This window comes from Poecilia latipinna, unplaced genomic scaffold, assembly GCF_001443285.1.
Source record: "Poecilia latipinna isolate Pla-1442-1.1 unplaced genomic scaffold, P_latipinna-1.0 Scaffold5264, whole genome shotgun sequence".
Classification (NCBI taxonomy): domain Eukaryota; kingdom Metazoa; phylum Chordata; class Actinopteri; order Cyprinodontiformes; family Poeciliidae; genus Poecilia; species Poecilia latipinna.
Window position 1 is genome coordinate 1 of NW_015117880.1, and position 12,737 is coordinate 12,737.

General features: G+C 50.2%; 1 protein-coding gene across 1 annotated transcript; it reads right to left on the reverse strand.

Annotated features, from left to right (window-relative positions):
* Positions 1 to 1,082: 1,082 nt before the first annotated feature.
* Positions 1,083 to 12,269, reverse strand: LOC106943403 (plexin A3-like; the record flags this gene model as incomplete). The annotated part of the gene is made up of 23 exons (XM_015026719.1): positions 1,083 to 1,248; positions 1,368 to 1,445; positions 1,639 to 1,735; positions 1,906 to 2,009; positions 2,093 to 2,252; positions 3,067 to 3,213; positions 3,342 to 3,408; positions 3,478 to 3,578; positions 4,889 to 5,044; positions 5,150 to 5,292; positions 5,360 to 5,594; positions 7,524 to 7,667; positions 7,743 to 7,862; positions 7,957 to 8,076; positions 8,155 to 8,248; positions 8,574 to 8,744; positions 8,845 to 8,981; positions 9,731 to 9,851; positions 10,000 to 10,148; positions 10,214 to 10,404; positions 10,529 to 10,625; positions 11,584 to 11,784; positions 12,060 to 12,269. Coding segments are annotated over 23 exons (3,168 nt in total), but the record flags the coding sequence as incomplete, so codon positions are not given.
* Between the last annotated feature and the right edge of the window lie 468 nt (positions 12,270 to 12,737).

Consider the following 12,737-nt stretch of genomic DNA (forward strand, 5'->3'; position numbering starts at 1 on the left):
AGATTCGTCGTGTTGATGCATTTTGACCTGCTTCAATCTTTCGCAACAACACGCAAACTTCCCCTTTCACTCAGTGCGATATAGTCATGTATATATATCGCTTCGGATTTGTTGCTGCGTTTGCGCAGAGTGAAGGAAAGAGGAGACCAGCTGCACAGGCAAGCCTTCATGGGGCCCTAAGCGAAATTTGGTTTTTGGACCCTTTTGTTTTGCTTATATTGCAGACTGGCTGCAGTCAACAGTGAGATTGTTAGATCATTCATAAACCTGCTAAACTTATTGCATCTCTGACAGTGATGTTTACATTATATCCAATATGCAAGTATAATATAGGATATGTGTGTTGGCCCATTTATTGGCACCGATTTCCTTAACTTTGGGGGATGGGTGATCTGCCAATGCTTACATGTGAAGCTGATCTTCATAACTCAAACTCTGTCCTCTTCTGCTCTGCAGCGAGAGGTTTGACTGACAGACCAACAGGTCTGAACCTTTACAGTTAATATTCACCCACTGTGGAAACTCAGTGACTTTCTTGCTTTATTTAGCAACATTTCAGACAAAAAACTTAGTGTAGAGAAAAATCTAAATTGAAAGGTAAAGCTTTTCAAAGATTGGTAATCTGTGATCGGCCAGAAAACTGAAATTGGTGGAGCCCTACATAGTCATGACATTCTATGATTAAATTAATTTCTGCAAGGTGTAATTATAATAATTTATACTGGGAGAGTCTTTCTCACCTGAGAATGTGGTCTGGTACTGTTTTGTTTAAAATCTAAATGCTCTCTGGTATTGTTCAGGTAGCCGGACCAAATGTGGAGGCGGGCCAGATCCGGCCCGTGGGCCGTAGTTTGGGGACCACTGATCTACAGCCTGCAGAGTGATCAACAGTCGTACCACAGTCTACCCATCTTCTTGTTCCCTTCTTTTTGTTTTCCTGAACTGGAGCATCTCAGGTGGATCCTGAGCCAAAACCAGCCCAAATAATCTCTGTGGAGATTCCTGGGTCCGACTCGTTCCAGTGGGACCAAAGACTCCACTGCACGTCTTTGCCAAGACTTTCCGACTATGTGGCATAGCTTCTGCAAAAGAGCCAAGAACTCTTGGTGGCCAGCAGTCTGTTTTAAGGCGTTACCTTGGTGGCCAGCAGTCTGGTCAGGTAGATCTCAGAGACCATCTTGCTGCCCCGGTCTCCTTCTCTCTGGTCGCTGTGCTCATGGTTCTTCACCAGGTGCCAAAGTTTAGTTCCTGCAAACAGACAATGGTGGAGCGTCACCAGAGGCCAAGCCGGATCTCTACTGAGTCATGCCTGGCTCCTACAAACACCCAGGTCTACTCCATGAGGATCTCGGATGTTTCTGCAGTACCTGTCTCCTGGTCTGGGGTGATCATTGGAGCTCTGGATCTCAGGCTGTCGGGACTGCTGGACGTCCGCAGTAAGGACTCTGATGGCGGAGACGAACAGATGAGAACCAAAATATTTATGGTGACATAAATAAAACTACAATCAGTCTGGAAGCATTCAGCTTTTCCCACAGCGAGCTGGTCTTTAGGACTGATAAGGTAGAAGTCCTGGATCTGGACTCGGTAGCTGAACCCGACCCGTTAAACCCGACTGCAGCGACCGGTCCGGCTCACCGTATCTGCTGAGGGATCTGGTGAAGGTGAAGGAGTTGGCGATGTTGTAGGCAGAAACCTGCTTCTGGACCAGCGCCACCAGGGAACCATCTGTTACCTAGCAACCAGAACCACACATCAGTCGGCGAACCGCTTCACCGGCCCGTTTCCACCAACAACATTCTGTAAGCAAGAACCGGACCTGATCTGGACCCGGTTCTCTTTAACTCAGTAAAACATGTACCAGTACCATCCTCTGACCCGGTTCTGGTGGGCCCGGTTCCGTACCTGGTAGTGAGCCAACGTGTTCAGCCTTTTCCAGTCGCTCTCTATCTTGGTCGTCACGTCTTCATCCTGTAGGATAATCCGGGTCAGTCGGCCCTGCCGCCACTCTGAGAACACAGAACCGTTAACAGAACGGGTCAGAACAGGTCAGACGGGGCCAGCAGAACCAGGAAGCGTGGTGGAGCGGTACCGAGGTCCATGTCGTCAGCCTGCGGCCGCTGGGAGAACGGGATTCCTTTGTAGACGGCGTCCAGCAGCTTGTCTTTGACCTGGGTCACTGTGTCACAGTTCAGAACCTTCACCGGCACCTCGGTTCCGGCTTCGCCCTCCGGAGGGATGCACATCAGCGTCTGAGGGAGAGATGCTCCGTTTCTACAAAATTCCTGCTCCAGAAATCAGCAGCAGAACATCTCAGAATCTGGCCTGCTGCCTGGAGGTCCAGTTAAGGAGCCCAGTGGGACCCCAGCCTGAAGTCTGACCCAGTTCTGACCCGGTTCTGTCCCAGATCTGGGATCAGCAACCAGAGGACTGGGTTCTGGTTGAAAGCTCAGATTGGGCTCTGAAACCAGAATGCCGGGTCAGAACGAGTGACGGGATCACTGGGAGTCAGGCTACATTTCAGAGTAAGGAAGGCTCTGCCTGTCGGTCCAATCAGAACCGACAGACCATGGAAGGCTCTGTACCAGGCAGACCTGATACCGCGTCTATCTGGATGATACGTTTTCCCAGGATTCATTGCGATAAATGATAATATGCTAAAGGGAAAATCCTCTCAGTGTTCTGAAGATCATTGAACTGGAAAACATTTTAAATGTCCAAAATACATCAACTGGGATCGGAACCAGGACAACCGAAGACCGCAGTCTCCGCAGAACCGGCCCGCGACCTGCCGGGCCCGTTAGCTCGGTTCTGACCACCTGTTTTCTTTTGTGAGCTCCTGGCAATTTCCGGATCGGTTCCAGATCAGTTCTGGATCGGTCCTGTTCTGGTTCCATATTAAGCAGTGAACCTTCAGTCTGCTTCTAATCCTAATGGGAAGCCCGTTGCTATGGAAACGGCTCAGCGATCCAGGCCGGACTCGGTAAACAGTAAAACTACTGAGGTTCAAAGGTTCGGTTCTGAAAGGTGGACCCTCAGCTCTAGAACCAGAACCAGAACCTTTACCAGCTGCTTGTAGTCAATCTGCTGCCGGATCAGCTTGTCTTCGCTCAGAGAGTAGCGCGCCTCTCCGGTGATGGCGTCGATCGGCCCTTTCTCCATCTGCTGCTTGATGGCGCAGTAGAGCATGAAGAGCGGCTCCCCGGCGCACTCCTGTGGGGGAAAGCGGGGAGGGAAGACATTCGGGGTGGGGGGCCACAGGCCCATCAGCGTCCAACTCTCCTCTGCTCGTCCTCCACAGCAATGATCTGATTGGCCGGCAGCCCGGGGGGCGGGGTTACCTTCAGGAAGCGATGCAGCAGGAAGGTGAACCAGTTGGTCAGCATCTTCTCAGCAACAGACTCTGTTCTAAACAGACAAAGGTCAAAGGTCACATAGGAACCGACTTGGTGTGGTACTGTGGGTGCCAGAGCGAACCTCCTGAGGAGCAGCTTGGGGTGGTTCCGGTTCTCCAGGTTCTTCTCTATCAGATCCGCCAGCAGCTGCTTCAGCACCACCGTGGCGTACTCCATCCGACCCTGAGGAGACAGGTTAGAGGTCACAGGTCAGAATCATAGTCTGGGATTGAATTATGTACGGTGTCCCTCAGGGTTCTGTGCTCGGTCCTCTGTGGTTCAGCTAGTGTTGTAGTACCTGAGACCAGTCTTGGTCTCAAGAATACTTCTTGATGGTCTCGGTCGTTGACGACTCTGGATTTTATTTCAAGACCACAACTGTGGAAATATCACTGAATCGGCACCACATGTAATAACATAACTTACTAATTACGTGTTTGTGTTTCCTGCTGCCCCCCGTCGGCCCCCTTTAACTCCCTTTAGCACGCGGCGCTCTGACACATGCAGTGGTTTCCTCTGAGCGGCAGAAGATGTCTGTAATTGTCGGTAATAAAAATCCGCTACATAAATCATCAGACATGGCGACATGTAAATTCAGCAGCGCTTCGCTTTCACAGACGGTGCGGCTACAACTAACTTTTAGTGTCACTTAGAAAAGAAGCTCAAAGGAAGGTGAGCTCTGTGAGGTGATGCTAGCAAAGCTAGCTGTACAGGGACACGTATGTTGCGTTTGCGATGATAAATGCCGTCACTTCCTGCGCTTGTTGTTGACTGAAGTGTTGCACATGTGCAACGATGCTGAGACAAAGTCTAATATAGTCATGTGACTCACGAACGATCCGATTCTTCTGAACGGCTCTTCACTGTAATCGACAGGACTGGAGTCTCACTGAGAGCCGTTCTTTGTAGCCATTCTATCATTATTCTATTTTACTAAATATATCCACCCATTTCTGGACCCTTGTCCCCCTAGTGGGGTCAGCAGGAGCTGCTGCCTCCAGCTAACTTTCCGGGTGAGAGGCGGGGTCACCTGGACAGGTCGCCAGTCTGTTGCATTATTAAAATATTTATTTAATCATTGAATAAATAAAATACAAGAACGTAACATCACACAAAGAGAATGTTCTTTGCTCTTTGATTATTTTTGTCACCCATCATCTGTGTGCCGTCTGGTTTCATGCAGGAGACAGAGAGACAACAGTCCAGTTATTTCTTGCTAGTTGCTCCTTGGTCAGTGTTCATGGATGACTGTTTACTGTTAGTGCATTGCCATGGTTGCTGTGTTTAATGATTCAGACAGTGGTGGTTTCTGACACGGGCCATATGAGCAACCACCCAGGGCGTTATCTTGTTAGGGGCGACATGAGACCTGTGCAGATTGTGGCACAGAGATGGAAGGAAAGCAGAAGAAAGAAGAATTTGAATTGATAATTATTATTTATTTCCCGGGCCTTTGGGGCCTTTGGGCCGTTCCCAGACTTTCAGGTCGGTACCTGCAGAGCGGCCATCAGCAGGGAGGCGACGTTCCCTCGGTCCCGCATGGAGAAGGACCTCTGGGCCTCCAGCGTGTGGATGAAGCTGAGCAGGAACATCTTGTTGTTGAGCAGCTGGCTGAAGAGACGCAGAGCTTTCTCCACGTTGGCAGGAGACTGCAGGGAGAGAGAAGCGTTACCAGCTGGGTTCTGGTCGGGACCGTCTGGGGCGCGAGGCTCGGTAGAAGCGTGGGTTTGGGCCGAATCGGCGGTCGTACGTACATCGAGCTCCTTGAGCACCGGGTGCTCCTCTATGCCGGGGAACATGACCCTCATGGTGTAGGTCCGATACTCCAGGAAGGGGATCTTGACTCCGTCCATGTCGTTGGTCAGCTCCTGGATGTCAGTCTGCAGCTCGGCGAAGGCTGCAGGACGGACAGGAAGTTATATTCATGAGTGGACCGAGGGTGATGGAGCCAAGCGATCACCCACCTTCTTTGCACTCTAGCGCCACCCGGCTCTCCAAGTTGTCCATCTGCAGCTGCAGGCGCTTCAGCGTCCGGTCGGCGTCTCGGGTCTTCCTCTTGTAGGCGATGAGCACGGCGATGATGGCGATGAGCAGAACGCCGCCGCCCGCGCCGATGCCGATGATGGCGGGCAGCGTCAGCGTGTTGTCGGAGTAAATGTGGAGAATCCCCGGGAAGTACTCCAGACCGCCCACCTGGATCTACAGGAGGACAGGCAGGTTAGGGTCAAGGGTCATGTGACCAGAGGTTTGGCCATGAAAAAAAAAGGCCTTTAATTCATTTTACATAAATGTTTTCTCTTTTTATTGGCTCTAGTGGCCTTTATTTGATAGTGAATTGAAATACGGTAACGAGAGAAGGGGATGCAAAGGTTGCCAGACGGGAATCGAACCTGCGACGGCCGCGTGGAGGACTGAGGCCTCCATATGTGGAGTGTGCTGAACCCCCGCGCCACCACACCCACTAAAAATTATGTTGTTAAACATAATTGATTAATATGTACGTATATATATTACCATATGATATACATACATGTACATATAATGCATTACATTTGTTATTATTATTATACCCATAAGTATATTTTTTTAGTTATGTTACATATATTTTCGGCTAATAACTGAAAAAAATAATTAAAAAAATCACTCATGCAGTAATGAGACGAAAAGAAACGATTAAAAACAATAAATAGAACAATATATAAACATGCTGTTTGCTTTAACTTTATTAAATTCTGTATGGATAAAAAATTTAACATAAATATTTATATAATTAATGGCTTATGAAAGATTGACAGAGTTTTACAGTTTATAAAACACACACACCCTCACACACACACACTCTGCGCTCCAACTGGTGTTCAGGTGAGTCTTCATCTCAGCTCAGATTAAAGTGTTTCCTGTTTGCAGAGTAAATATTGATCCAGTTTGAACAAACTGATGAATTAATAACGGCGCTCTGATGTTTAATAATCAATGATATTAATAATGTATCAATAGCTGCCAGCGAAGCCTGACTTCAGGTTCAGAATCTGGAATCTGCAGCTCTATAAACTACAGTAGATTTCTAGATCTTATTGAGACGCTGAAGCTGCGTTTCATCAGCTTATGCAGAATTCATCTGGCAAGATTCTGATATCATAGCAATTACCTTCATTAACTCCAATTAGCTCCAATTAGCTTCATTAGCTCCAATTAGCTTCATTAACACCAATTAACTCCAATTAGCTCCAATTAGTTCCAATTAGCTTCATTAGCTCCAATTAGCTTCATTAGCACCAATTAACTCCAATTAGCTCCAATTAGCTTCATTAGTTCCAATTAGCTTCATTAACTCCAATTAGCTCCAATTAGCTTCATTAGCTCCAATTAGCTTCATTAGCACCAATTAACTCCAATTAGCTCCAATTAGCTTCATTAGTTCCAATTAGCTTCATTAACTCCAATTAGCACCAATTAGCTACATTAGCACCAATTACCTTCATTAACTCCAATTAGCTCCAATTTGTTCCAATTAGCTTCATTAGCTCCAATTAGCTTCATTAACTCCAATTAGCTTCATTAGCTCAAATTAGCTATGTTAGCTCCAATTAGTTTCATCAGCTCCAATTAGCTCAAAATTAGCTTCATTAGCACCAACTATCTTCATTAGCTCCAGTTAATCTCACTTGTAGCTGTAGCTAATGACCTTCACCTTTACAGCTCCTTCCTCTTCCTCCTTCAATGAAGGACCGACCTGCTTCACGCAGCGGGTCGGGTCCTGACTGTGTGAAGTGTTCACTCAGAGATTTTGCGTGGCAGAGAATCCAATGTGGCGCAACGTTTCAGGCTAAGCTCAATGTGGATCGTTTGTGTAAATGATGATGATGGTTGATTAGCATCTGCAGATCTTCATCCTGGAGCTCCAAACTGGTCCCAGCGCCACAGAGGGAAACCAGTAGAAGCCGTGAGGATCCAGTCCCAGTTCAAAGAGAACTGGTCCCAACTGGACCTGCGATGGGTCAGGAACGTTCCCAAAAGCTCCAGATGGGCCCGTCCGGACGGAACCGCACTGTCCCCATATGGACTGTCCCGTGTGGGGACAGTCGGTCCTCGTCCTGAGCGGACCAATCAGAACCAGTCAGGACTCACCGCGACCCGCTGCTCCCCGGTCAGGTCCGGCGAGTCGCAGAGCAGCTGGTTCTCAGAGACGGTGAGCAGGCAGGGCGATTCTCCGATGAGGACGGTGTAGTTCAGCCGGGCGTTGCCGGGCGCCGCCGGGATCAGGTTCTTCCCCTGGAACCAGAACACACCTGGTGAGCCGCAGGTAAGCCCTGCCACGCCCTGCACGTCGCTCCCGTGACCTCTGACCTTCAGAATGATGGGGGAACCCGGCTTGACCTCCAGGATCCCGGCGGGGCCGAGCGGGTCGAAGGTCGGGTTGGGGTAGTGGGTAAAAGGGGTGGAGTTCAGGACCAGCAGAGACGACACCTGGACAGGTGGAGGAGAGCGAGAGCTGGCATGGAGTCCACACACACAACCCGGTCAGAACCAGACCGGAAACACATCAGAACCCAGCTGGTACCTGGTCCAAGATGAAGCCGAACTCATCGGGCCGCAGCGCCCCCTCTGGCGGGTCAGGCTTGTTGTAGACGAGGCCGGGAGCCAGGCAGGTCATGGTGCTGTTGTTGACCACGGTGCAGTACTGCAGAGGAAGAGGAGGATGAAGAGGACCAAGAGGAAGAAGGATGAAGAGGAGGCGGCGCTCCAGCTGGTGTCTTACGTTGCTGGTCTCCACGCCGCCGTACTTGGCCCTGACCTTTGGCTCCTGGATGGTCTGCAGGTTGGTTCCGGTCACCGTGATCAGCGTGCTGCCACTGGACAAACACACAGGGATGGGGTCAGGGTTCTGGGTCGGTTCTGGTTCTGATGGCTCAGTTCCTGGCTTTGGATCTACAACCGGACATTGATTAATGATGAGCTCCACCAGACCCCCAATTGATCCAGATGTTCCTAACATCTAACTTTTGCACACCGCACTTTTCAGTTTTTTATCTGTTTAAATTGTGAACATTTTCCTTCCCAGTTGTAAACCGTCATGTTGGTTTTTCACAGTAAACACTAATGAAGTCTGTGGTTGTAAGGAGGCAGTATAGGAAGTCTGAGTGCTTGTTTGCGGCGCAGCAGTGAAACCGATCTCACTTGAGGATGGTCCAGTTGGGCTCGATGCCGGAGATGGTTGGGTCCTCGCTGTAGCTGTAGCTGACCTCGGTGTTGGTCACCTCGGCCCGGTCGATCATCAGGCGCACGGGGGCAAGGCCGGCGCCGGTTGGCGAGGCGGGTGTTATGCAGACTATCTCCCGATTGGTGCGCCTGCAGGAGGAGAGATGCCGTTAACCTGCCGGTGGTCTGGAGGTTTTCTGGGCCGGCTTCCCGTCTGCTCAAGAACCTGAAGCTTCCCCAATGGACTCACTTCACAAACAGACACTCCTCCTTGTGGACAAACACAGAGACGCCGCTGCCGGAGTCCAGGTGTCGCCCGATCACCGTCAGCCGGGTTCCTCCGGAGACGGGCCCCATCAGGGGGCGGATCCGGGTGAAGCTTGGGCTCTGAGGAAACCAGGGAATCATTTTAATCACGAAACGGATTGGATCGGCCGTTCTGACCAGAATTATGACCAGGTTTTTCGTCTTCTAGACCTAAGAAGCTAACTAAGTGTAGCAGTGTGATGTTGTTACACTAGATTGTCAAGTGATAAGCTATTCCAGTGGGAACTCATATGAGCACTGGCAGCTTTTATTTTGAAAAGACGGCAGATCCATTGCAAAACAGCAGGTAACTTCCCGTTTCCAAATTATTATTTTTATTTAAATGTGGTGTGTTGTGAATGAAAATGTGAATTGTTATCTCTACTGTTGAATATATTGAGTTCATATATTGTTTTGAGTGTCAATTCGGGGTTTAAGAAGAAAAAGTAACGGGTCACACCATTATAGTTCATGAAAGGTTTTCCCGCTCTTTCTGTTTGGATTCTGTGGAAGAAGGTAAGAAGTTTTGTTTTCTGTGTTTAATAAGTGTATTTTAAGTATAAGTGATATGTTTTGTAAAATAATGTGCTTTGGGGCTCTCGAACTGTGTTAAACAGGTGCTGTGGAGCATTGTGAGGAGAAAGATCCTGTTTGGATTATTTTCTGCTGTTTGAATGCAGGAGTATTAAAAGTGCCTTTAGATCAGCTGTTGTCTGGCTGTTATTCCCACAAGACACAGCGCAGATTCAACTACGCTACATAAGCTTCTTACATGGAAAGCTAACTAGAACCTGTATCTGAGAAGCTAACTGGGCCCAGTGGAGACTCACCACGAAGGAGTAGGTCTGGGTGGACAGGGTCCGGTACTCGGCGCTGCACACGCCGATGCAGAGCTCCACCGGCCCGCCGGGCGAGTGGGGCAGCAGGGCTTCGGCCATGTCGCACACGATCCTGCAGACGGCCCGGCAGAGTCAGGAGTACGCCTGCTTAGCATCTTTTAGCATGTTCCTTAGCATGTTTGCTATTACAGGCTAGCTAACAGGCTAACATCTTTGCTAGCCTGTTACCTAGCGTGTTGACCCAGACTCGCCACACTGACCTCTCAGCGCTGACGTACAGCGACGGCACCGGGTTGCAGCGGACGCCGGCCACCTGGATGTGCGTGATCTCCTTGACCTGCAGACCCAGGTTCTCGCCCTCAATGGCGACGCGGGTGCCGCCCTCGCGGGGTCCGGTCAGCGGGTCGATCTGCAGGAGACGGCGGGTCAGAAGTGCCCAACAGAACCCTGAGGGGAATGCTGTGGAAGACCCACCTTGGTGATGCGCGGATGGCTGCAGCGCAGGTTGTGGCGGCCGTGGTGCATCCAGTTCTGCTCCGGCGAGGGGCAGTGCTGCCGCAGGAGACACTTCCTGCTCTCCACGCACCACCCGCACTCGAACACAGGGGGCGCTTTGAGGCACTGGCCACAGCTGGAGCGCTGCGCTTCACACTTATACAGCAAAGCTGTGGAGAAGTCCAACAGGCAGAATCAGAATCGACCTCTGGCCCACTGGGGTGGTTCTGGTTATTAATTGTCCCTCAGATTAATAATCACTGATAACCGCCTGAATGAATGAAGGACAAATACCTTTCATGAAGGTGGGCTTGTCAATCAGGAAGTTTTCGTCCCAGACGATGGAGAAGTCCACCTGGAGGTCTCCGGCCTCATCTCCTTCGTACCAGTACTGCAGAACCAGAACCAGAACCTCCTTCAACATCGAGACTTCACATCAGAAAATTACACATGATCATTTACAGTCAGGTGACTGAGCAGAACCAGCAGCATTTAGTTGGTTCTGGTTCCACTCCAGCTCCCACAGAACCTGGCCCGTCAGCTGAGAGACGGGTCTTTGTCGTGGAGACGGAGCCAGCAGGAATTCTGGGAGTTTACGGCTAAATGGGCAATTTCCTCCGGGAGCCAAGATTTAATTAAAGACACACTGAGGGTCTGTCTGCAGGGGCAGCGTGGTGTGTGTGTGTGTGTGTGTGTGTGTGTGTGTGTGTCTGTGTGTCTGCGTGTGTGTGTCTGTGTCTGTCTGTCTGTGTGTGTGTCTGTCTGTCTGTGTCTGTGTCATTGTGTGTGTCTGCGTGTGTGTGTCTGCGTATGTCTGTGTGTGTGTCTGTGTCTGTGTGTGTGTGTCTGTGTGTGTGTGTCTGCGTCTGTGTGTGTGTGTGTCTCTGTCTGTCTGTGTGTCTGCGTGTGTGTGTCTGCGTCTGTGTGTGTGTCTGTGTGTGTGTGTGTCTGTGTGTGTGTGTCTGCGTCTGTGTGTGTGTCTGTGTGTGTGTGTGTTGGGGGCAGCCTTGCTGACAGAGAGATGAAGGACAGGAGATGAGCAGACGGTGTGCATTCTCAGAAAGAGACGGATCTGTGTCAGAAGGTGTGTCTTGGTGAAGACCGAGGTCCAGACGGTGGACCGGGACTAGTTTGGACCGGTCCAATAAGGACCGGGTGAGTTGTATATCAGCTCATTGGACCGGTTTGGACCAGACAAATCCAGACAAATCAACAAAGAACAATGCCTGGAGACATTTTCAGATCCAGGCCCAGGAAACAGAACTCTGCCTGCCTCTTCCCTACCGACGGGCAGAACCTGGACAATGGGTCAGGCCCGGATCACTTCTTCCCGGGTCGGGCCCGCTTACCGAGGTGTTCTGGCACTGGATGCAGGAGGAGTTGAAGCGCACGGCGGGGATGCGCTGCACCTTGCCCTGGATGCTGAACACGCACTCGTAGTTCTTCTGACCCGACTGTGGCTGCGGCAGGTTCCGGGCCCGGAGCGTGATCGGACGCACCATCCCAGCCGGAACCAGGATGTCAGCGGTGGGGAGGATCTGGGGACAGCCCTGCAGTGACACATGCAAACATTAAGGGGTTCTGTCTCGGTTCTGACCCAGTTCAGAAAATGTCCATCCTGAAACCTCCAGACTGACCCGGTTTCCACAAATCGGAAAACTTTCCTCACGACCCTGTTTCCACGGTAACATCACCGCCAACCTCTGATTGTTCCCAACCTTCCCACACTTTTCCCAGAATGTTCCCAGAACATTCCTAAACTGTTCCCAAAATGTCCACACATTTTTCCCAAAATGTTCCCAAACTGTTCCCAGAAGAAGCTCACCTCCATGCTGCTGACCCGGCCCTCCTGGAAGGAGCAGTCCTTCAGGTTGTTGGTGCAGATGTGGCGAAATTTACACCAGAGGCAGGGAAAGCTGCTGCTGACACAGGAAGTACACCTGAGGAGAGAGGGAGAGACTCTGATTGGTCCAGCAGGGTCACCTGTAGGGATGGGTACCGAACTTTTATTGGTACCGACTGAATTCTGCTGATACTACCAGGTGCCCATTCAAGTATAATCAAACAGTACCATGTTTCGCTATATAAGCACATGATTGTGACCCTATGGAGGAAGAGTGGGGGTTTTCCATGCTTGTCCTGAAAGCAGCACAGCAGCCCAAGGACGTGATGACGTCAGCAGCCGCTACTTCAGTAAACAAAGTCAGCATAGCCGGTACAAAACGCTAAAAGGTATGGCTCCGCTTTTCAAAATGCAATGCAAATTATGCTTGTTGCAATATTTGTAACACAAAGCACAAGGCCAGCGGAGGAAACGCATCTGGTTTGAGAAAGAACCTGGTTAAGCACAAGCTTTTTCTAAATGCTGAAGAGTGCATGATTTTCTACAGCCTTCCACTGCTGCATTAGCATCCATTAGCTCGCCTGCATCTGTCTGCAAGTCTTCATCTGTAGCCAGCATTACGGATGAACAAATGTTCAACACATTTGGTGACGGCGACGT